This window comes from Cavia porcellus, unplaced genomic scaffold (assembly GCF_034190915.1).
Source record: "Cavia porcellus strain 051 isolate PalLab524CR breed Dunkin Hartley unplaced genomic scaffold, mCavPor4.1 scaffold_16, whole genome shotgun sequence".
In the NCBI taxonomy this organism is placed as follows: Eukaryota; Metazoa; Chordata; class Mammalia; order Rodentia; family Caviidae; genus Cavia; species Cavia porcellus.
Genome location: NW_026947499.1, coordinates 17408620 through 17430889, shown reverse-complemented (window position 1 = coordinate 17430889; position 22270 = coordinate 17408620). Strand labels below are relative to the sequence as shown.

The window sequence follows — 22270 nt, the reverse complement described above, 5'->3', positions numbered from 1 at the left end:
GGCTGTTCACACTTGCCAACCTTTGACCATGCTCGATCCTCTTCCTATTGGCTGGGTTTTCATCTTTAAGACTGAGTTCGATCAGGTGTCTGCCGACACCACCTGTGACTCAAAGAACTTCTTCTGCCTGGCTTTCTGCCAGGTCTTCATGACCTTTTTTTTTTTTTTTTTTTTTAAAACAGTACCAGGGCTCGAACTCATGACCACCTGCTTGCAAGGCAGGTGCTTATGCCGCTGAGCTAAATTCCCAGCCCCTCCGTGACCTTTTTCTGAGGAAGCACCCACCACGCTGGACTCTAGGAGAATCTACCCATTGCTCTGAGAGCCCCATCAGGGATGAACTTGGGAGCAAATTCTCTGGCATCCAAGAGTCACTCAAGAATGTGTAGTGAATGAATTAAAATGTTTGCATTGACTGAGTGGCTTCTCTGCTCAGTGTTTTATCAGAACGTCTTCGCCGGCGCACCTTTCATGGAGTGAGGATTATTATCAAGCCCACTAGGGCATAAAACTTTTGCATCTGTTCCATCCACTGAGGAGGTGTCACTCCTCACCCCGGAGAGCAGGAGCAAGCGCTTTCTCTTTCCCTGCCTCTGGTTCCTGAGGATAAGAAGGGACAGTTGGACCCACTCATCCCATCCAACTCTTACTGGACAAGGCAACTCTTCTAAGGTCTGACTCAAGCCAATTTCAGTTTCCGAACGTCAGAAGAAGGAAACACCTAAAAGTTGAGAATTGAAACTGAAGGCAGGAAGTTTGGCTGGATGCCAGCCCTGTTAAGGTAGCTCTGGACTTGCCCCCGTTAGCCAGGTGTTCTTCAGCACACCTGTCACAGCAGAGCTCTCCAAGGGGTCTTCAAGGAGCCACACTTGGCACATCCACCACTGGATTCCTTTTCATTTAGGTGCCTTATCCGGCAGGGTGCCGAGTTCAGCTGGAGGGGAACCTCCTTAAAAAAGAGGGTGTGCTCCAGGAGCCAATGGGTTACCGGCTATATATCTGTCCAGCAGTGGGACTCTCAGCAGAGATGGCCCTGACCCATGAACTCTATGGCATCCCAGTCTCCAAGCTGGACTCCTTCGTGGCTCAGTGGCTGCAGCCCAGCCGGCAATGGAAAGAAGAGGTGCTGGAGGTTGTGCGGACCGTGGAGCAGTTCCTGAGGGAGGAGTTCGTCCACTGGGAGCAAGGGCTAGACCAGGAGGTGCGGGTGCTGAAGGTTGTCAAGGTGAGGCCAGGCCCCTCCGTTCCCACCCAGCGCAGGCGAAACCCAGTGTGAGAGTCCACGTCCCCTTGCTTCCTTACCCCTAGCCCATGCTGCTGACATCTCAAGACACTTTTTTGCTGCTTACGACCCACTGCCCTCTCCCCAGCATAACGAGCCAGTAAGCAATTAATAATAATAGGTCGTATTTGGGTGTATAATCATCTAATCCTTTAATATGGTTATCTCTAATTCTAGCACCATTTGAGGTAGATATGATTCTTTTTCCATTTTATAGACAAGCAAAATGAAGGCTCAGAGACTTAAGATTCAGAAGGATCAAATACAATACAGGCTCTTTGATTGGATCCTGATGTGAATAAGTCCTCTGTAACATATAGCTTGGGGACAGTGGAGAAATTTTAATATGGCCTGGATATTAGATAGCAAGAAGGATTTAATTAACTGTAATAGTATCTTTGTGGGTAGAGAGAATGTTCTCTGTTTCTGAGGGGACACAAATGCTAAAATATTTAAGGGCAAAGTTCCATGTTGTCTGTAAGTTGTTTTCAAGGGGTAAAGTTCTATGCTATCTATATATAACACAGTTTAAAATGCTTTAGATGAAACAGATGTGGCAACGGGATTAGACACGTTGAGTCTAACTTGTTGGGTATACAAGTGTTCTATTTATTTTTTATTTTTCTATATGTTTTAAATTTCTGTTAATAAAATTATTCTATAGTGGAGACTCAGAGGGAGGAGGTGGCTTGTCCAAGACACAGCACTAGTGCTGGGGCTGGGATTTTAATTTAGCTCCATAACCAAGGACGTAGGCTCCTCCATTGAAATTTTCCCCAAACTCTTCTTTCAGCTGACTCATTCTGCCTACTGTGCTAGCTAGGATCAAAACTCAAGAGATTCAAACTGGGGGTGGTGGTGCACACCTATAATCCTAGCACTCTGGGAGGCTGAGGCAGATAAATCATAAATTCAAGCCTGAGAAACTTAGCTACTTCTCAAGACATTGTCTCAAAATAAAAATTAAAAAGGGTTGGGGATGTAGCTCACTACTAAGACTTCGGGTTCGAAGTCTCGTAATGAAAAAATTTTTTTCAAGAGATGCAGAGCTCAAAAAGCCGTGAAAAATTAGAAAATCAGCCACTCCTTTATTTAAACATTAAGGAAACTGACACACAGACCAGGTGAGAGATATCCCTTCGTCACACAGCAAGTTGATGGTGAAGCAAGATTAGAATTAAGGGATTTAGCTCAGTGGCATAAGCACCTGCTTTGCGAGTGTACAGTCTTGAGTCCGATCCCCAGTACCAAAAATATAAAGAGTTCGGACTGCAGACTGCGGCTCAGGGCTCCATGGAGAGCCAAGCCAGGGAAAGATTCAGAAACCTTCTGCTGCGTCTTATCTTCCCCAACATTGGGAGCCCAAGACCATATGATTTAGAGTAGAAAGCCACAATTTTGACAACAGACAGATCTGGGTTTGACTCAGCTTTTTTCCCTTGGCAGCTATGTGACCTGGGCTATTCCATCTTACTTCTCAAAGCCCTAATCTTCCCATCTGTGACTGGGGTATCGTAATCATCCTCCTTTCTCCTTCACTAAACAACCAGGACAATGCAAGCTAAATGACCAGCATTGCAGGGAAAATACCCCCAAACGGAGACATCATTGTCATTTTTGTTCAAGACTTCTGGTCCTGAGGAGCTTGGACAACCACACACACACACACACACACACACACACACACACACACACCTCCCAGGCAGATGGGTTCAAGCCCAGCCTGCAAAGCTCAGCAACTAAAATCCTGGCTCAAAATAAAAATGACAGCCCTGGTGGGGAGAGCAGATAAAATGAAAGAAATCTAGAGGGAGAAGGGTGCCACAAAGAGAATGATCTGGGGAGCAGGAAGAAGAGAGGGCCATCCAAACATAGCCCTAAGGGCAGTGGGCCTTGTCCGCACAGCGTCTGCCCCACGAATTCTCACAGGGCTGGAAATGCTGAGTCAGAATCTAGTGGGGAAAGAGAATAAAAGAAAATCAAGGCACCGTGGTGCACACCAGTAATCCCAGCACCCTCGGGGACTAAGGCAGGAGAAGGGCGATTCAAACCCAGTCTGAGCAGTTTAGCAATTAAGCATGGTCCTATCTCAAAATAAAAAAGACAAGTCTGAGAATGTAGCTGAGTGTGAGGACCCTGGGTTCAATCCACAATATTGAAAAAAGAAAGAAAGAAAAAGAGAGAAGAAAAGGGAGAAACGATGGCAGGCGCCTCCTCCAATCCTGGAGCAGGGCATGGCTCCTGTATATGGAAGACCCACCTGTTCTTTGTCTTCTGATCCTTCATCTTGACTCCCTGGCTGGCTGGGAGACCATGGCCAATTGATCTCTCTCCACTGCCTCAATATTATTCTTTTTTTTTTTAAGTCCAGTACTGGAGACTGAACCCAGGACCTTTGTACCGAGTTACATCTCCGCCTTTCTTTTTTTAGACAGGATCTTGCCAAATTGTCCAGGCTGGACTCCCACTTGCCATCCTCCTGCCTTAGCCTCCCAGAATTCTGAAAGTACACCTGACTTTACTCAGGATTTTTATCTGCACATTAGGAAGACTTGCGCTGGGCATGGTGGCACACTCCTGTAATCCCAGCACTAGGGAGGCTGAGGCAGGAGGATTGTTGTAAGTCTGAGACCAACCTGGGCTACAAAGTGAGTCCAAAGCCAGCCTGAACCACACAGCGAGATGCTGTCTCAAAAAGACAAAAAAAAAAAAAAAGGAAAACTTATGGTACCCGTGTTGATGGGAGGGTGTGAGGATTAAGAGTCATGTGTAAAAGGGCTTTTTGTGTCAAACAGGGGACTCTCAGCCTGTGACAGCTGGGCTATAACGCATGCTCAGTGGCTACACCAACCAAGAAAGGTAGCCCATTGGAGTCTGCCCCTTCCCCTAAGAGTTCCACTTCCTGACACAGAGTGAGAAAAGGGGGAGACGGCTATGGAGTTCTGTACACCAGAGGCAATGGGCTTTGGAGAGTGTGTCTAGAACCTCAAAACCAGCTCGGTCTCCTTTCATTACAAACAAGGAAATTGTTGCTTCAGCTGCAGAAGGGACCATGTGAGTCAGTTAGACAAGCAGGAAGGAGAGAGACAGATTTCTGACTTTCTGTGTGCCAGGAACCACACCAAGGCCTCAGCATTCAGTATTTTATCTAATCCTCCCTGTCACCTAGTGACTCACCTTCCACCATGACTTTCATTTACAGGTGAAGGTCTGAGGGCTTCAAATGGTCACTCAGCTAAGGAAAGGGGCAAGACTCAAGATCAGGGATGGGGCTGTAGCGAGGGGTGGAGCACTTATTCTGGATTCAGTCCCCCGTAGCCCCCACACACACAGTAAGGTCCAAGACAAAGGGCTGATTTCACAGCCATGGCTCTTATCTATCAGTGAATCTGCTGCTTGCTGTTTTTGGTTTGGTCCTCGGTTGGTTGGTCTTTTGAGGCAGGGTTTCACTATATGATTCAGGCTGACTTTGAAGTCACTTTGTGGCCCAGGCTGGCCTCGAACTTGCGGCAATCCCCTGCCTTAGCCTCCCCAGTGCTGGAATTACAGGCATGTACCACCACTCCTGGCTTCCTTGCTCCTTAATGCCATAAAATTCTTCAGACACCACACAACACCCCTGCCCTAAATCCTTGAATGCAGTGCAGTAGGAATCTACAGGTTGAATATGCCTCATCTGAAATGTATAAGATCGGAAGTGTCTCAGATTTGGGATTTCCATTAGACTCTGAAATATTTGGATATACTTAATGAGGTATCTTAGGCATGGGATTCAAGCTTACACATAAACCATTTATGTTTCATAAACACTTTGCTTGCATAGCATAAAGGTAATTGCCAGTGTTTTGACTATGATTCATCAAATGAGGTCAGGTGTGGAATCTTCAAGTTTCTGTGTGTGTGTGTGTATGTGTGTGTGTGTGTGCGTGTGTGTGTGTGTGTGTGTGTGTTACTGGAGATTGAACCCAGAGCCTTAGCACCAAGCCACATTCCTAGCCCTTTTTGAAATTTTGAGGCAAGTTCTCACTGTCACTAAATTGCCCTGGCTGGGCTCAAACTTTCCATCCTCCTGTCTCAGCCTCTCAGACTGCTGGGATTACAGGCATGTGCTCCACGTTCAACATCACATCAGCACTCAAAAAGTTTCAGATATGAGAGAATTATGGATTGCAGATTTTTGGGTGAGGGATGTGGAACCCATATTCCTTTGAAATAGGCATCTCTCTGCAGAAGACAAGACTTAGCCTTGGAAGTCAGGCACTGTAGTAGACAAGAAACCTAGGCTCTGGTGCCAGGCTGCAAACTGATGGCCTCAAGTGAGTAACCTTGGGGTAATGATGAACATTAAATGGGTTGTATCATGTGATGTGTGCAGGGGTTGCCTGGCACACAGCCCAGGGGCCTCTGGCTGACAGGGCTCTGTCTCTTGCAGGTGGGCTCCTTTGGGAATGGCACAGTGATCAGGGGCACAATGGACGTGGAGCTGGTAGTGTTCCTGAGCTGTTTCCACAGCTTCCAAGAAGAGGCCAAGCACCACCAAGCCGCCCTGAGACTGTTAAGGAAAAAAGCTTCCTGTTGCCAGGACCTGCTGGCCCTTGGGCTGAGTGATCTGAGGGTGGTCCAAGGAGTCCCAGACACTCTTGTCTTAAGCATCGAGACTGGAGAGACTGAAGAGCCCATCAATGTCACCATTGTGCCTGCCTACAGGGCCCTGGGTAAGGGGAGCAGAAGCCCACAGCATACACCTGCCCTGCCCAGGGACTTACAGCTCCCTCACCTCTCATTCATGGCCATATCCAGATCACTGCATTCATTCATTCTATCCACAAACTGTGTTGGGAACTAAACCTTCATTGTGTGCCCAGGACTAACACTGGTTGTCATGTGGGAGAATCTGGGAAACAGAAACTCATCAGGAACTCACACAGATAAACATATGGTAAACTGGGTGCAGTGCTTCATGCCTGTAATCCCAGCTGATTCAGAAGGCTAACACGGGAGGATCAAAAGTTCAGTCTGAGCAATTTAGTGAAAGCCCCATCTCCAAATAAAAGAACTGAGGGTGTAACTCAATGGTAGATTGCTTGCCTGGTATGCACAAGAGCCTGGTTTGTCAGTGTTTGGGCTTTCCCGGAGGGAGACCCTGAGGATAAGCAGTTTATGGGAAGATGATCCAGCACTGGGAGAGAGGCAAGGAACCAAGTCAAAGTGTATTGCTGAGCAGAGCATCACTACGAGCATCTGGGCTTCAGGCCTCTGCAGAACTCAATGCAATCATACAGAGCACAGTTCAACACATTGCAATGGGGTGCTGACTGCTTGCCCACAATTTCTTTTTTTTTTTTTTTTTTTTATGCCCACAATTTCTTAGCAGTCATTAGCTGTTGGCTGCTCCCTGGAGTGCTAAATTCCTGGAACTTGTTATTTGTCCCCAAGCTAAGAGTCTGATGTTTGAAATAGATCATGCGTGGTCTAAGCCCAGATGATACAGGCTTTCTGTTAGTCAGCTTTCAGTCACTGTGATAAAATACCTGAGATAAGCAACACAGAAGGAGAACATGTTTAATTTAACTCACAGTTTCACAGGTCTCAGTCCACGGTCACTTGGCCATTTTGCTTTGGGCCTGCAGTGGCACAGTATGTCATGGCAGGACCATATGATGAAGTCCGTTCACATCATGGTGTCCGGGAAAGAAAGAGAGACAGAGACAGAAAGAGACAGAAAGGCCTCTATACTCCCATTAAGGTAACCTCCCTCAAAGACCTACCTTCTTTCCATTAAGCTACACTTCAAAAATTCCTCCACCTCTTGATTGCACTCTAGCTGAAGATCAAGACTTTAGCCCATGGGCTTTGAGGGACATTCAGGAGCCAAATGATGATAATTTATCTCATGTGCCAGCTCCCACTAATTGTTGTGGCTGCCAGGAGTTATTCTATGGAGAAGGTGTAAGAGACAGGACCAATCTTAGAAAGAAAAAGAGTAACACATACCATGGAACTAGTTCTCCTTTCAACCACTCTTTATCCCCTGGAGCCTCCTAAATGAATCCAGAAACATCTAAAACAGATATTGAAAACTAGGAGTGTTGGAGTCTAAGTCATTTTCTCATCAATGAGACATGATATCCAACACTCACAATGTGTAGCAGAGGAGGTTTATTTTTGGCTCAAGCTTATGGAAGATTTATTCAATTATCAGCCAGTACCAAGGCAGGAAGGGCACAGTGGAAGAGTGTAGCAGAGGAATGGAGCTCACAGCATGGCACCCAGGAAGCAGAGAGCATAGGAAAGAGCCACAGAAGGAGACATAGCCTTCCAGGTGACACTTCCGGTGACTGGCCTTTAACCAGGCTTCACCTCCCGACAACACGTTCAACTATGAACTCATCAGTCTAATATCAGATAGGTGTAGTGCCCCATGATTCAGTCGCCTTCCTAACATGTGAGACTTTTGGAGGACACCAAGATCTAAGCCATAACAGCAAGGGATACTCAAGCAGGACAACAGTCTGGGCGGCCTGAAGTATAGAAAGCCCAATGTTGGCTCTTGATTGGCAAGGCAATCAAGGGTAATCAAGGCAATCAAGGCAAAGCTTAGGTGTCTGAGGATCTGAGGTTGCAGATCCTCTAGAAAGGCATCTCCAGGGGATAAATAGACGTCCCCCCAGCCACTAGTTAGCCCTCTGGGACTTCCTAAATCCTCAGTCTGTGTTTTTTGCTGCCTGTTTCCTCAGGACCTTCTGTTCCCAACTCTCAGCTACCCCCAGAGGTCTACGTGAATCTGATCAAGGCCTGTAGGTACCCTGGAAATTTCTCCCCATCCTTCAGCGAGCTGCAGAGAAACTTTGTAAAACATCAGCCCACTAAGCTGAAGAGCCTCCTCCGGCTGGTGAACCACTGGTACCAGCAGGTAAGAGGCAGTGGCAGGACACGGGCAGGAAGGAGAGGGAAAGGCAAGGCCCGGTACCACCCCAGGAAACTGCTCCAGGGGGAGACAGGAGGGGCGAAGGAGGGAGAGACTGCGAGACTTTTTAAATTGTGGAGTGAAACATTCAGTGAAGAAAAGGGGAAAGGAGAAAGAGGAGGGGGAAGAGAAACAGAAACAGAAAAAAGAGAGAGAAAAGTAGCTATTGTACAGTGTTTCGATAGCCAAGCACTTGAAATGTTCTGGTTCCTATCTAATATGAGCTAATGGTAATTTCATTGCATACTCTATACCTTAATCACAGTAAGCTAAAGGTTAACTAGAGGAAAGATTCCTTTATTCCACCCACATCCATCACCTTCCAAATGACTTGAGTTCCAGGGTATCATGAGCACTACTGAATGAATGGGTCCAGAGTAACTGCGTTTTAGATTTCATAAGTGATGTCCGCACAGAACTACCTAGATTTAAAATATCCACATAAATAGTCATGTAAACTTATACAAAGAAAGACTCAGAAGCAAATATAGAAGTTACAAAGTCAAAGGTGCTTTCTTGTTTAAAAAAATGGTAAAAGATTAGAACACTAATTCAGTTTAAAAAGTAAAGCAAACTGGGCATGGTGGCTTACACCTGTAATCCCAGTACTTGGGAGGCTGAGGCAGGAGGATCACTGTGAGTCTAAGGCGAACCTAATCTATAAAGTCAGTTCAAGGCCACCTGAGCTACATATTGACACTCTGTCTCACAAAATAAAAATAAATAAAATAAAGAGATAAAAATCACAAAATTACCAAGGTTAGCACACTTACAGTTAATAGCGAATTGTTGGTGAGATGACAGACATCAATCACATCAACCGCAGTGGACAAGTTTTCAGATATCAGCTTTACCAAAGTCAAGGATGAGTTACCTTTGAGGGAAAAAGTGTGTGCCTGTATCAGCTTTCTCCCATCTGTTTTTCAAGCCTCTGGCCTTAAGACAAGGATTTGACATATTTTGTATTATTTTGGGTATAAGATTTTGAACATAACAGTTTCTTTGACTTTTTTTCATGCTAGAGATTAAACAAGGGACCATCTGCATGCTACACAAGCACTGTATCACTGAATTACATGCTCAGCCTTTTTTACTTCATTTTATTTTGAGACCAGATCCAGATTTCCCAGGTTGGCCTCAAAATTAGAATCCTCCTGCCTCTGCCTCCCAAGTTTCTGGGATTCCCAGCATGCACCAACCATTTATTTGACAGTTTTATCTACCCAAGTATTAAAAGATGTTGATTAATATATAAGGACATAGAGATCTCATATTGTGTGAGATATGGTTAAAATATATGAAGAATGTTTGCAAACTTTCTGCCTCATCTTCCTCGGTGCTGGGATTATGAGAATGCATTACCACCTCTGCCTTCTTAAATCAAATCTTAACTACAATGACATCAGTGATCAGCGATGCCTGGGTTTGTTAATGCTCACAGCCTGCCATAAAAGTATTCTTTTTACTATTTATCAGGCTGGGTTTTCACATACCTTAGAGCAGGACTCTTCCCAAGAACAACTTTATAAGCACCTTTTCCACATATGATGGCCTGTCTTTGATTCTCCCCTCTTCATCAGCAAGAAATTGATGCCATATATGTGTACATATGTCATTCATATGTGTGTATGTGTGGGTTTATATAGGCCATCCCTTGGTATCCATAGAGAGCTGGTTTCAGAAAACCTCTCGGATACTAAAATCCAAAAATCTCAAGTCTCTTATAGAAAATAGCTCAGTATTTGCATAGAACCTACACGCATCCTCCTCTATCCTTTAAATCATCTCTAGATTACTTATACTACTGAATACAGTGCAAATGCTATGTAAGTAATTGTTATAGTTTATTATAGGGAGTAAAAAGAAAAATCTTACCTGGTCAGTATACACACTATCTTTTATACGAAGACTTTTATTTGGCAGTTGAATCTCTAGATGTGGAGCATGTGAATATGGAGATATGGAAGGCTTACCGTAGAGATTTCCCCTGCTGTGTGTAACTCAGCACTAATCTAAAAACAAAAAAGAACTTTCCTCCAGTGTTTTTGGCCAAACTTTTGACATTAAAAAGGGGTTCTGCTTGGTTTGGGGGAGGGTTTATTTAATTACATTCAGAATGTTATAAAACCATCATCGCTCTCTAGCTCCAGACCTTCTTCATCATCCCAAACAAAACTCTACTCATTAAATAACTCCCCATTGGGCTGGGGATTTAGCTCAGTGGCATAAGTGTCTGCCTGGCAAGCTTGAGGTCATAAGTTCGATCCCTGGTACCGATAAAAATGAAAAAGACAAAAAAAAAAAAAAAAAGAAAATATAGATATATGTTATGATCTTACAAAATAATTACCTTTGGCTTTCTGATGATTTTTTAATCTACTATGGAGTTTTTTTATTCTGAAGTGTCAGAATAATATATCATTTTAAAATGTTTAATCTTGGTTAACACAAATATAGCTTTACATTGAGGGTAAGAGTTTAAGAAGAAAAAAAGGATTTTTCCTCACATAGCCACTAAAAATAGAACATTAAATTTGTAACTAATTCTTGTTTTATTAGTCTTTGGTTAAGGAATCTGCTTTGATGAAGCTATCTGCTTTCAGAATAAAAGAGTCTGAGAAAATTCTCACTCAGTGAGGATATCAGTGTTTACCCATAAATTTATTCCCAATTACAATCCATAAATATCCCAGAGCAGAGGGTGAGAAAAAAATCTCCCACAAATATATTAGATTGTAATCAGATAATTGTTCTAGAAAATGCTTTTTTCATTTATACAAACAAAAACACAAAGAACTAGCAGCATTCGTTTTATAACTTTAATTATGGATCAGAAATAAACACAGTAGAAAATCCTCCAGTCAACTCCTAATCTTATTGGACTGTTTTCCAGAAGTTATCTACACATACACACACACATACACACACACACGCATGCAAACTTCTGTGATTTAAAATCATAATGGCATTAAAGACAATAGTGAAGCTCCTAGGAGATACCAGAATTCTCAAAACACACAGAACCAAAGAGAGAGAAAAGCACAAAATACAACCAATTTCCCATGGCCGCCATCCCCCGGGGAGTAACCCAAGCATCTGTCTCCTAATAAAGACCAGCAGTGGTCAAACACTAAACCAGAATCACAGATTACTGTTACAACAGGGACATAGTGAACCTTACAAATAAAAACAATAATCACAATCAAAACCAATAGCAATAACACAGCCAGGCATATGTCACGGCATTGGCTATGGTGACATATACCTGCAGCCCCAGCTCCTAGGGAGGCTGAGAGAAGAGGGTCACTCGAGCCCGGGGAAGTTAGGGCCAGCCCAGGCCACATAGGAAAAGTGGGGAGGACTGAGGGGGGAAAAACAGAGGCAAAGGGGGAAGAAGCAACAGTCAGAAAGGACCAATGCTATCGCCCACATAGACCTCACCCTAGTGTCGTCTGGCTCCTGATCGCTGAAAGACACCACACCTGGGGGACAAGGACCGCCACTCTGCTGTCCAGGAATCCCACTAACATTATAAACTCAGCCCCAATAAGGAAGACACTATTTATAAAGAGGAAAGGAGAAGGTAGCTAGCTACCCTGTAAGAAAGAACCAGCATGGGGAGCTCCAGAAAAATGAGGACCCCACAGGCCTTCTGTTCCTGGCTGTTTTTATGGGGACAGGGGGCAGTGAGTGACCCTTCCCTTCTATCCTTAGAACTTGCCGTAACTGGATTGGCTTCCGGGCACCTCTGCCTAATGTGATTTCTTCCGGTGGTCTGTGTGCAGCTTCTCTGTCCACTTGTCCTTGACCTACCCTTCAAGGCCTATCTTTGGGGTGGGCAGCCTCTTGGCATGGGGGTAACGTATTCATGGGTAGCTTAGCATTTGTAAGGGGACGTGTGGATATCTACTGTGTTCTATAATGACCCTAGAGTGAACAACATAGTGACTCTAGAGTATATATACCTGTATGTATCTGTTAGTGAAGAGATGTGAATACATACTGCTTTAAAGTTAGTCACCTCCTCCCTTTATAATAGTTTTGGAAGTGGGAGTGGCTTATTGTTCCTGTACTTGACTTTCTGTGTCCTGCTTGTCAGCTCTGCTTTTTGGTTTTTTGTTTGTTTGTTTGTCTTTTGGTGCAAATCCCGAGGTCATTTGGTGACTTTCTTTACCTATTTTTTCTTTCTGTATCTCATCCTTGACCCTTCCCCTTGTCAGGGGAATATCTCTAGTAAAGTTTATTTTTAACTACTTCTGGTCAAAATTAGCTAGATGATCTATTGAGGCCTCTGTACTATTTTCACATGCAGAATTCTGTCCCTACACTAGGAGTTAATAAAAAAAAAAAGGTTGTGTCTGGGTGTAAAGAGCCCATGAGGTATGTAAGACAAATTTTGTCCAAATGTTTCAGACTTCCCCTGGGGGAAATCTCGATAGAACTTTGAACTGCAAAAAGAAACTCAGACAAAAATCATTTATGAAGTAAGAACTTTCAGAGAAGTTATATAAAAAGCAGACTGCAGGGCTGGGGATTTAGTTCAGTGCCTGCCTGGCAAGCGCAAGGTCATGAGTTCGATCCCCAGTACCTAAAAAAAAAAAAAAAAAAAAAAAACCAGACTGCAGAAGGAAAGACTTAACCCAATAAAATATATAATAAGTCTGAGCATGGTGGCACATACCTGAGATCCCAGTATTCTGGGAGACTGAAGCAGGAAGACAGCAAGTTCAAAGATGAGCAACTTAGCAACCTAGTGAAACCCTTTCTCAAAATAAAAAATAAAAATGGGGACATAGCTCAATGCAAAGGCCTAGGTTCAATTCTCCATACTGCAGAGGAGAAGGAGAAAAAAAACTAGATAGGGACTAGTGGGAGATGTTCAGGTCACCAAGGGTACAGGGCCTTGACCCAAAGAGTGAGACCCCATCCCTTCCTCTTCCTCTCTTTCTTGAGCCACCGTGAGGTGAGTGGCTTTGCTACATGCTGTCCCACCATAGGCAGGCGAGGATGCAGCACAGCTGCATAGCGCCTGCCTGGCAAGTACAAGGTCCTGAGGTTGATTCCTGGTACCAATAAAAATGTAGGTCTCTCTTTCCTTCTCTCTCTCTCTCCCTCTCTCTCTCTCTCTCTCTCTCTCTCTCTCCTTTGTGTTTTGCTGTTTTGTCTGTCTGTTTGTTTGTTTGTTTGTTTGTTTGTTTGTTAGGTGAGTTTTCACTGTGTTCCCCAGGCTGAATTCCAACTACTGTCCTCAGGCAACCCACTTGCCTTAGCCTCCTGAATAGCTGAGATTACAGTCCCATATCCCATGCCTTGGCTTGAAGAGCTCATTTTTCACCTAAGATTAATAGTTTAATGATTACAGGCTATCTATATTTTATGAATCATCTAAGCCTTAAAATCACATTAGTGTTAGAGAAAATGTGAATTTGCAGTTACAAAAAGCAAATTCACTAACATAAATAAATTTGAGCACATCTTAAAACTTTTAAAGTTAGGAACAAAGTTGTTTTTGATGGTAAATCAATGACTTATAGGAGTTTCCATTTATCTGGGGAATAAGAACTAGACAAGATGAACCTGTGGTTTTTGTATATTTTTTGTTTGCTTCAAGGTCAACATATTGTGCTTTTTTTCTTCTGACTGTGGGAGACTGTGCTATAATACTTATTTATGATGACCATAAACAAGATGTCAGTTTTGCTTCCACAAACCAAATAGCTAAATATTTCACAGAAACTCTTACTTTCTAGCTGAGTATTAGAGAGGTTTTTAATAGGAAATGATCAGTTAGCAAAGATACTTTCCTTTTCCACTTAGAGAAAAGCACTGAACTGACTCAAAGTAATTTAAGCAGTTAAGAAAACTACCAGCGCATGTATGAAAACCCCTAATGGTGGAATGGGGTCTTCGGGCAGTGTTTGGTGAGGGCTCTAGCCATTGCTCTATAATTCAGTTCTCTGTCCTTTCTGTGTCAACTTGATCTTCAGGGTGGTTGCCTCCTGGTAGCAAAGTGTCCACAGATGTCCCTGCCCTCGTACAAATTCATGAGAAGACTGCTCTTCTTTCCATCACTTAATAAAATAATTTTGCTTTGCTCTAACTGAACTATCCTGAGTCAAGTGGCCTCTCTTGAGTCCATCAGCTCATCAGGGGAAAAAAGATTATGCAGCCATGCTCCACTCTGGAGTTGGGGTTGGGCTCAACACCATCCAAACAGCAACCCAACTATGGAATGGATTAAGAAAGAATGTCTGCTGGAGAAGCCATCCCGAAGGCCACTAAGAATCCGCCTTCAGAGGTCGCATCTCTTCCTTTTCACCCTGGCCACTGCCACACTACCCACACGGGAATTGAACCAGGGCCTTCTCACAGAGCTATGTCTCCAGTCATTATTATTATTTTTCCTTTATTTTGAGAGTGTAACACTAAGTTGCTAAATTGCCTGGGCTGAACTGGAACTTGCAGCCCTCCTGCCTCAGCCTCCTAAAGTGCTGAGATACCAGGCACATGCTACCCTGCCCAGCAAGAGGCCCTTCCTTTAAAGGATATTTTTCTTTTTTGTCTTTTTCGTTTTTATCGGTACCAGGGATCAAACTCACGACTGCCTGCTTGCAAGGCAGGCGCTTATGCCGCTGAGCTAAGTCCCCAGCCCCTTAAAGGATATTTTTCCTAGCAGCTCAGCGCATTGAACTACAGGTCTAGAATTTGATTTTCCAGTTCCTAGTCCAGTGCTATACTTATACATAAATGTTGGGCTCTCTGTCTCTCTGTCTGTCTGTCTGTCTGTCTCTCTCTCTCTCTCTCTCTCTCTCTCTCTCTCTCTCTCTCTCCTCTCTGTCTCTCCATGTCTTTCAACAGTACGTGATAGCCAAGTGCCCCAGGGCCAATCTGCCTCCTCCCTATGCCCTGGACCTGCTGACCATCTATGCCTGGGAAATGGGTACCCAGCAAGAGAAAAGCTTCAGTTTGGCTGAAGGCCTCACCACCGTGATGGAACTACTCCTGGATGCCGAACTTGTCTGCATCTACTGGACCAAGTACTACACACTCCAGAACCCAGTCATCGAAGGCTATGTCAGAAAACAGCTCAAAAAAGAGAGGTACTGCCCCACTGCTTGCCCAATGAGGGTCACAAAAACAAGAGAAAAAGAGAGAGAGGCTTAATCAAGGGGCCTGTGGCATAGAGTTTTAGGGATTGGTTTTATTCAGGACATATGAATGAACCACTGAGACCTCAAATAGAAACAGTGCCTCATGCTCACAGCCTGCTAAGCTCCCAGGGGCCAGCTGGGTCCCTTAGCAGATATGAGTCTTTTTCTTATTCCAAAAGCCACTCCTCTATTTTGTCTTGTTACTCACAGAAGATCACCTCCCCTCTTCTTGGAAATAGCATGGAAAATGGGGAGAACCTTGGAGATTAAATCTCAGGTCTACCATTTTCTAAGTGCTGTGAGCTTTGGTTCTCATCTGCAAAACAAGAATAAACTGTTACAGTTCCGACAATGCAGGACAACCACTCGGGTCACAGCAACATACATGAAGGGTGCACAGTGCCGGGGGGTGGTAGATGCTGCAAAAATGCTTGTTCTTACAATTCAAGTGCTTGGCGCCCCAACTCATGTACTCTTGGCCTTGACCTTGGCAGGGCAGGCTGGCTTAGCTTTCAACTGCCAACTCCTGCACCCTTACCGTGAGGTCTTCCTCTTACCAGGAAGCCCCCCTGGGAAGGGGTGAGCAGCCCCTAACCAATGACTGGAAGGAGAAGGTGATCAATATCCCAGCATCCAGTCCCCTCCGATGACCAGACACCAGGCTCTGTCTTCCACTGCTGTTTCCCAGAGTTCCCTGGTGGGGCTGACCTGCAGTTACCTCTGGGACAGTGACCTTGACATTCCTCCCTCACTGGCTTCCTTCCCTTGTCCTGCATCACTTCTCATCCCCTTATTAGTGCTTCCTGGAATTGTGTTCCTAATAATTTGTTTTTGTTTTTCTGTTTTGGTTTTGGTTTTGGTTTTGGTTTTGGTTTTGGTTTTGGATACTGAACTTGTGATTTCACATTTGCCAGGCAGGCGCTTGTGCCGCTGGAACATCTCCCTGGCCTAATACGCCAATCTTTATACTCTGGAGATCCACCTCCAGGGGAAGCCAGCTTAGACAAGTGTTTATATTACAAGTTTTAGTATTTCATTTGTGACTGTTGGGTTTTTCACTCGTGGTGGTGGTTTGATTTTGTTTTTCAAGGAAGAAAAACAGGTCTCCTGATAGAGAGAGCATTTATTGTAAGGATGCCCAGAAAATCGGGCGTGGAACAGAACCTCAAGGACCTTAGGCAGACCTAGAGACTGATTCTAAGCGCTCTCTCTTCTCTCCCTCCCTCTCCTGTCCCCTCCCTCTTCCTTGCCCTACTTCCTTCCATCTTTTCTCCACTTCTGCTCTTCCTTTGACATTTCCTCCCAGTTGTTAAAGGACTTCCATCATCCCTGGTCAAACCTCAGAAGAAACTAATCTGACCGTGGACACAGCTCCTGTGTGATAGGTCACCTGCCAGCCAATGGAATAAGCCACTCTGGGTCAGGTGTCCCAAACCCCAAGAGGCAGCCCCGCATTGCTCCCCGATGATTCCAGGCAGGACTATCAGGGAGCAGGGGGTGCTGGGATTAGCAGGCAGAGAGTCCAAGCATCCAGTTCACCCTAGTAGCCTGCTCTCACAGTCTGTCACAGACAGTCACGGCTCCTAAGCCAAAAACCTCGGCATACAAAGGCCAAGTCTTTATTGTAGGATTGTTATACAACTCATGCAGCCATCCCCAAGGGGCCTAAGCAAGCTAGTGGACTCCATTCCCGCCAGTGCTCTTTAAAATATTCATGTAGGGGCTGGGGATTTAGCTCTGCGGCATAAGCACCTGCCTTGCAAGCAGGCAGTCGTAAGTTCGATCCCCGGTACCGATAAAAAAAAAAAAAATATATATATATATATATATTCATGTAATGCTGAGCATGGTGGCACATCCTTCTGATCCCAGTGCCAGAGGAGGCTGAGGCAGGAAGATTGCAAGTTTGAGCCCAGTCTGGGCAGCCTAGCAACTTAACTAAGACCCTGCCTCAAAATAAAAAAGAAAAGGGGCTGGGGATGTCACTCAGTTAGAAGGCCCTTGATTTAATGTCCAGTACCATGTTAAAAATCCAAAAACAAATCATTCAATCTTACACTAGGTGCAATGGCACCTAGTAATCCCTGCACTCAGGAGACTAAAACAGGAGGATCTCCCTGAGTTTAGGCCAGCCTGAACTACACAGTGAGAGCCTGTTTCAAAAAAAAAAAATTGTATGAACTTAGAGACAGCCAATTAGAATGAATTCTTACCCCCATGTACTGGCTGTGAGGACTCAGAAAGGTCTGTGCCTATTTCCTTACTTGTAAAATGCGGGAGAGAGGTCCAACAATAGTTTATAAAATTGTAAGTAGAAAAACAGGTTAATCCAACAGAGATTGGTTCAGCGTTCCAGCACAAGTGTTAGTAGCAGTGTTCTTATTAGCCAAAGTATGCAGCAGCTCGTCTCAATCTGGTGCTGCCTGCTCTGCCCTTCAAGGGCCCCCTTTCCTATTTGAGTGACATCTATTCTCACTTCAATATGCCTCTTGGGGATTCACCCTCTCTACCCTTCAAATTCCTTGCAAATACCTAGAATACTCTTCTGAGAGGAGCTGGTGGCAATCTGACCACCTCCCTCCTCTTGCAGTATGTCTGGGTCCTCTTGGATAGACAGCTCAGATGCTCAGTGACTTGAATATATGGTTGCTGAGGCATCTTCCTGACCTGTAGCTTCCAGGCTGAAGGAACATGACACCCTCTCTCTGTGTTGCAGGCCCATCATCCTGGACCCAGCAGACCCCACTCACAATGTGGCAGAAGGGTACAGATGGGACATAATGGCTCAGAGGGCCTGCCAGTGCCTGAAACAGGACTGTTGCTATGACAGCAATGACACCCCAGTCCCCAGCTGGGATGTGAAGGTAATGAGTGGCTCCTTTCAGGACCATCAGGGACCTGAAGCTCAGAACAAGATGACCACAGGACATGGACTCATACACTTCTGGGGCAAAGGTGAACAGCACTTCAGAGCAGACACTGTGAGGCCTGACCCCACCTCCCATCACTTCTGCAAACTTGGGAAAGGCCTTTAGTTCTCCAAGTCCAAGTTCCTTATTTTTAAATTTTTCTCCTCTCCCTGCCCCCAAAACATACTGGAAAATCAGTTCCATTTTCCTGATGATGCTTTGCACGAGCTGAGCAGCCAAGTCAACTCAGTTGGCTGTTAGGTACCAGCATTGGGCTGGGGGCATCCTGATGATGGAGGGGTAAGGGCAGCACAGGGGGAATGGAGGAGTCCTTGAGGAGCTCATCCTATGCTTTTAGCAAGCAAGTAATAGTCTTATGTGATGCCAGACATACAGTACAGGCAAAAATCATAATAATCTTATTTGCTTCTCTTCACATTTTTGAATTTTCAAAACACTGGTCTGGGGATCATCTTATAGCAAGTCTATAAAGTAGGAAGGTCAAATACTTTCATTATCTATACTAGGTAGTATTACCATTGTTGCCATTTTATAGATGAGGAAACTGAGGCTTAAAGAGGATAAGTCAGATAATCAATGTTACACTACTAAGAGGTAGGAAAGCCAGGATTCATGGGTTTTTGTGGGGTTCCACAAAGAATATTTTCTGAAATCATTAGAGATTCCTTGAAGAAGGTAGGGCTTAAAATGAGCCCAGAAGTCCAGGGAGGGATATCGATGCTCAGAACACTCTGAGGGGTCAGGTGGGACTGAGGGGCCAGAATGGATGGTGGCAAAAAGCAAGGAATATGCAGGAACAAGAGACCGAGCCCCGTGTATCAGAGGCAGAAGCACAGAGGCTCTGTGACAAGGTACGAATTAAAGGACCCACCAGTCATTTTCAGATGGGCCGAAAAGCATATGCCTCTGGATTTTTCCTGAATATAAAAACATTGTGCAAAAGTTTTGAAGAATCAGAAAACTGCTAGGCATGGTGTGCACATCTGTAATTCCAGCACATGAGAGGCTGAGACAGGAGATAACCATGAGTTTGAGGTTAGCCTGGGCTACGAAGTGAGTTCAAACAAACCTGAACTGCAGAGCAAAGACCTGTCTTAAAAATAAAGAAAGAAAAGAAAAAAATCAGAAGACTTTGCAACATGAGGCTTAGATTCCTTCCCAGATCTGACTTCTTGTTCCCTAATCAGTGGAGACTTAACTGCAACCAGGCTCTCTTGCCTCATCTGTAAAATGGGGAGAATAGCAGAGCTGCGTCCTAGGGTTGCTGTGAGAAGTGCATTCAGAGCACAGGAGGCACCCAGCATAGGGTCTGGAAGGTGGCCAGCACTCCCTGAACATTTGCCGCTGCTTCTGTCTTTGTTGCTATTATGAAGATGAAGACAGGCAAAAGGGACTTTTGCGTGTCAGACAAAAGTGTGCCCTTAACCCCTCTCCCTCTCCCTTGCAGAGAGCCAGAGATATCCAGGTGACAGTGGAGCAGTGGGGTCACCCCGATTTGATCATCTGGATGAATCCTTATGACTCCATATCGAAGATGAAAGAGAAAATCCGGCAGAGCCGGGGCTATGCAGGCCTGCAGCGCCTGTCCTTCCAGGAGCCTGGCAGTGAGCGGCAGCTCCTCAGCAGCCACTGCTCACTGGCCTATTACGGGATCTTCTCCGACACCCGCATCTTCCTGCTGGTCACTGTATCCCCCGAGATCCAGGTCTTCGTGAAAAACCCGGATGGCAGGAGCTTCGCCTATGCCATCCATCCCTACCACCTCATCCTGGGCCTGAAGCAGAGGATTGAAGACAGGCAGGGGCTCCCCAGCAAGCAGCAGCAGCTAGAGTTCCGGGGCCACATCCTGCAGGACTGGTACGATGTTGCATGCTATGGCATCCAAGACAGCGACACAATCATCCTGTCCAAGAAGGCAGAACAGGCTCTATTTCCACTCACCTAGTTTCCTCCGTTTCCTATGCATTTCTGGCACCATATCCAGAACTCAGGACTGGGAGGAACTGTGTATGAGGTCCTGGGTTCAATCCCTAGCAGCGCAAGAGAAAGAGAGAGAGAGAATCTCAGAACTGAGCCTCACCACCAGTTCTCTGCAAGGGGAGATCCCACGTCTTCACCAGCTTTATAAGCGGCTCTCCAGCCCTGTCAGTACAGACTAAATATACAAATGCACAATGGCCAAGACCAATGTGACGATAAAATTCTCACCCACGACCCCCGCAGGAACCAAGCAACCAGAAACCAAGTCAGAACTGAGTCAGTAACCACAGGCTTCTCTAATCTCCCAGCCCACTTAATCCCACTTCTATTTTAGGAGCAGCCAGAGGAAGGCAAATGAGCCCCCACACTGACCACATAAGTAGCCCTGCTTTGGCTGGTTCACCTCCAGCCTCCTCACACCAACAGCTTGGATCAGAACAAACCTAAAGCCTACCCCTTTTTTCTCTTTGTTAGGAAGCTTTCCCAGCCCCCTATCTGTCTCGGAATCTCTGTCCAAGACAAGGAATGGTGCCTGGTTTGGTGCTTTACAAGCTGGGAATAAAGAGCCTTTGTCTGCTCTCATTTGGGTCCTCTTCCTTCATTTCTCCCAGATGCTAATTTTGTGCTAGTGGTTATTGCTTAACCATTTGAGCCTCTCAACTCTGGAGACTGAAGACTGTAGGAAAACGGAGACAAAAGGAGGCAAAGTCTGGGAGGAAAACATCCCCTCCACTCATGAAACCCACACGCAGAGACTTCTAAAAAAAAAAAAAAAGTAGCATCATTATAACCAAAGACTATCATATTTCTTTCACCCTGCCACTTTGCTCTGCTTTTTTGAGGGACTCACCATAGCATACCAAATGTACCTCATAATTGGTTCCCAGAAGTCTGAGCAATTTTGCAGTAGTAATTGGTATATTTTCTGGCCTTTGCCTCCAGGGACCAAAGAGACCTCTTGCCTCTTTCCTAAGAACAGGCTAGCCTTACCCACATCTTATCTTTGTAGCCATTCTAATATCCGTATCAGCCCACATTGTAGACAGTGGGAAAATTCTAGAGAAAGGACTCAGACTTCTTCACTGAGTCATTGACTCAGATCATTTAGGACCCTATAACAAATGCCATAAACTCAAGGCTTATAAATAATGTTAGAGTTTTCTGGTGCAATAAAGGAGCAGAATATAAGAAAAACTGAAAGTGGCCTTTTTATTTAAAGGACATGGAGAGGAGCCCACAAACAGCAAGGGTTTGGCTTTTTCCTCTGCTCGGATATGGGGGTGTGAGGTATATGTAACCTTTGACCGGATGTGGTACTTGGGGAGGCCATTGAAGACACCCGAGGAGCTGATTGGAATTTTCTTCCCGAGCACTGGGAAAGGATGGAGGAAGTTGTAATGTGATGGGGAGGAAGTGGCCGTCAGGGTAAACATCCCTGATTTGGCCTTCCAGCATGCCTTCCAGCACTGCCACAATGTCCTATAATTTATTCTAGGGCAAAACTTTTTCAAACAACAAGTATTTATTTCTCACAGTTCTGAAGGCCAGGAAGAACTAGGTGCTGGCAGATTTGGTGTCTGATGAAGGCCTCTTCCTGGCTTATAGGTGGCAGGGTCTCCTTGTGTCCTCATGCAAGCTCGTTCTTTCATAGAGACTCTGCCCCCAGGAGTTAATCACCTTCCAAAAGCACTGTTTCCTAATACCATCACTTTTAGGGTGAGGATTTCAACATGGGAATTTAGGGGAGACAAACATATATGTTATAGCAGTCATTTTTTAAAATATAAAGCCCAAGGCCAAATAGCTTTTTTAATGATGTTTCAATCACACTCACCTTCAAAGAGAAAGCATTCCAAAGACAAAAGTTATTTTGTGTATCATTCACTGTGGAATATTTTAGCTGTAGAGGGTCTAATTTATCAGTCCTGGGAGTCAGTAATTTTTTTAAAAAGTTCCTTTA

The 22270-nt window shown here is 44.9% G+C and overlaps 1 protein-coding gene across 2 annotated transcripts; it reads left to right on the top strand.

Moving 5' to 3' along the window:
- The first annotated feature begins 875 nt into the window (after window positions 1-875).
- Window positions 876-20892, top strand: Oasl (2'-5'-oligoadenylate synthetase like). 2 transcript variants are annotated; one of them, XM_013142134.3, is made up of 6 exons: window positions 992-1225; window positions 5715-5997; window positions 8020-8195; window positions 15108-15349; window positions 18117-18264; window positions 19778-20892. In XM_013142134.3, exons 1-6 carry the CDS (start codon window positions 1028-1030, stop codon window positions 20273-20275), a joined length of 1545 nt encoding a protein of 514 aa, XP_012997588.1. In that variant the 5' UTR covers window positions 992-1027; the 3' UTR covers window positions 20276-20892. The 2 variants fall into 2 exon arrangements, with proteins under 2 accessions (XP_003477989.3, XP_012997588.1); XM_003477941.4 differs by lacking the exon at window positions 15108-15349 and having other exon boundaries at window positions 876-1225; window positions 19778-19965.
- Window positions 20893-22270: the final 1378 nt, after the last annotated feature.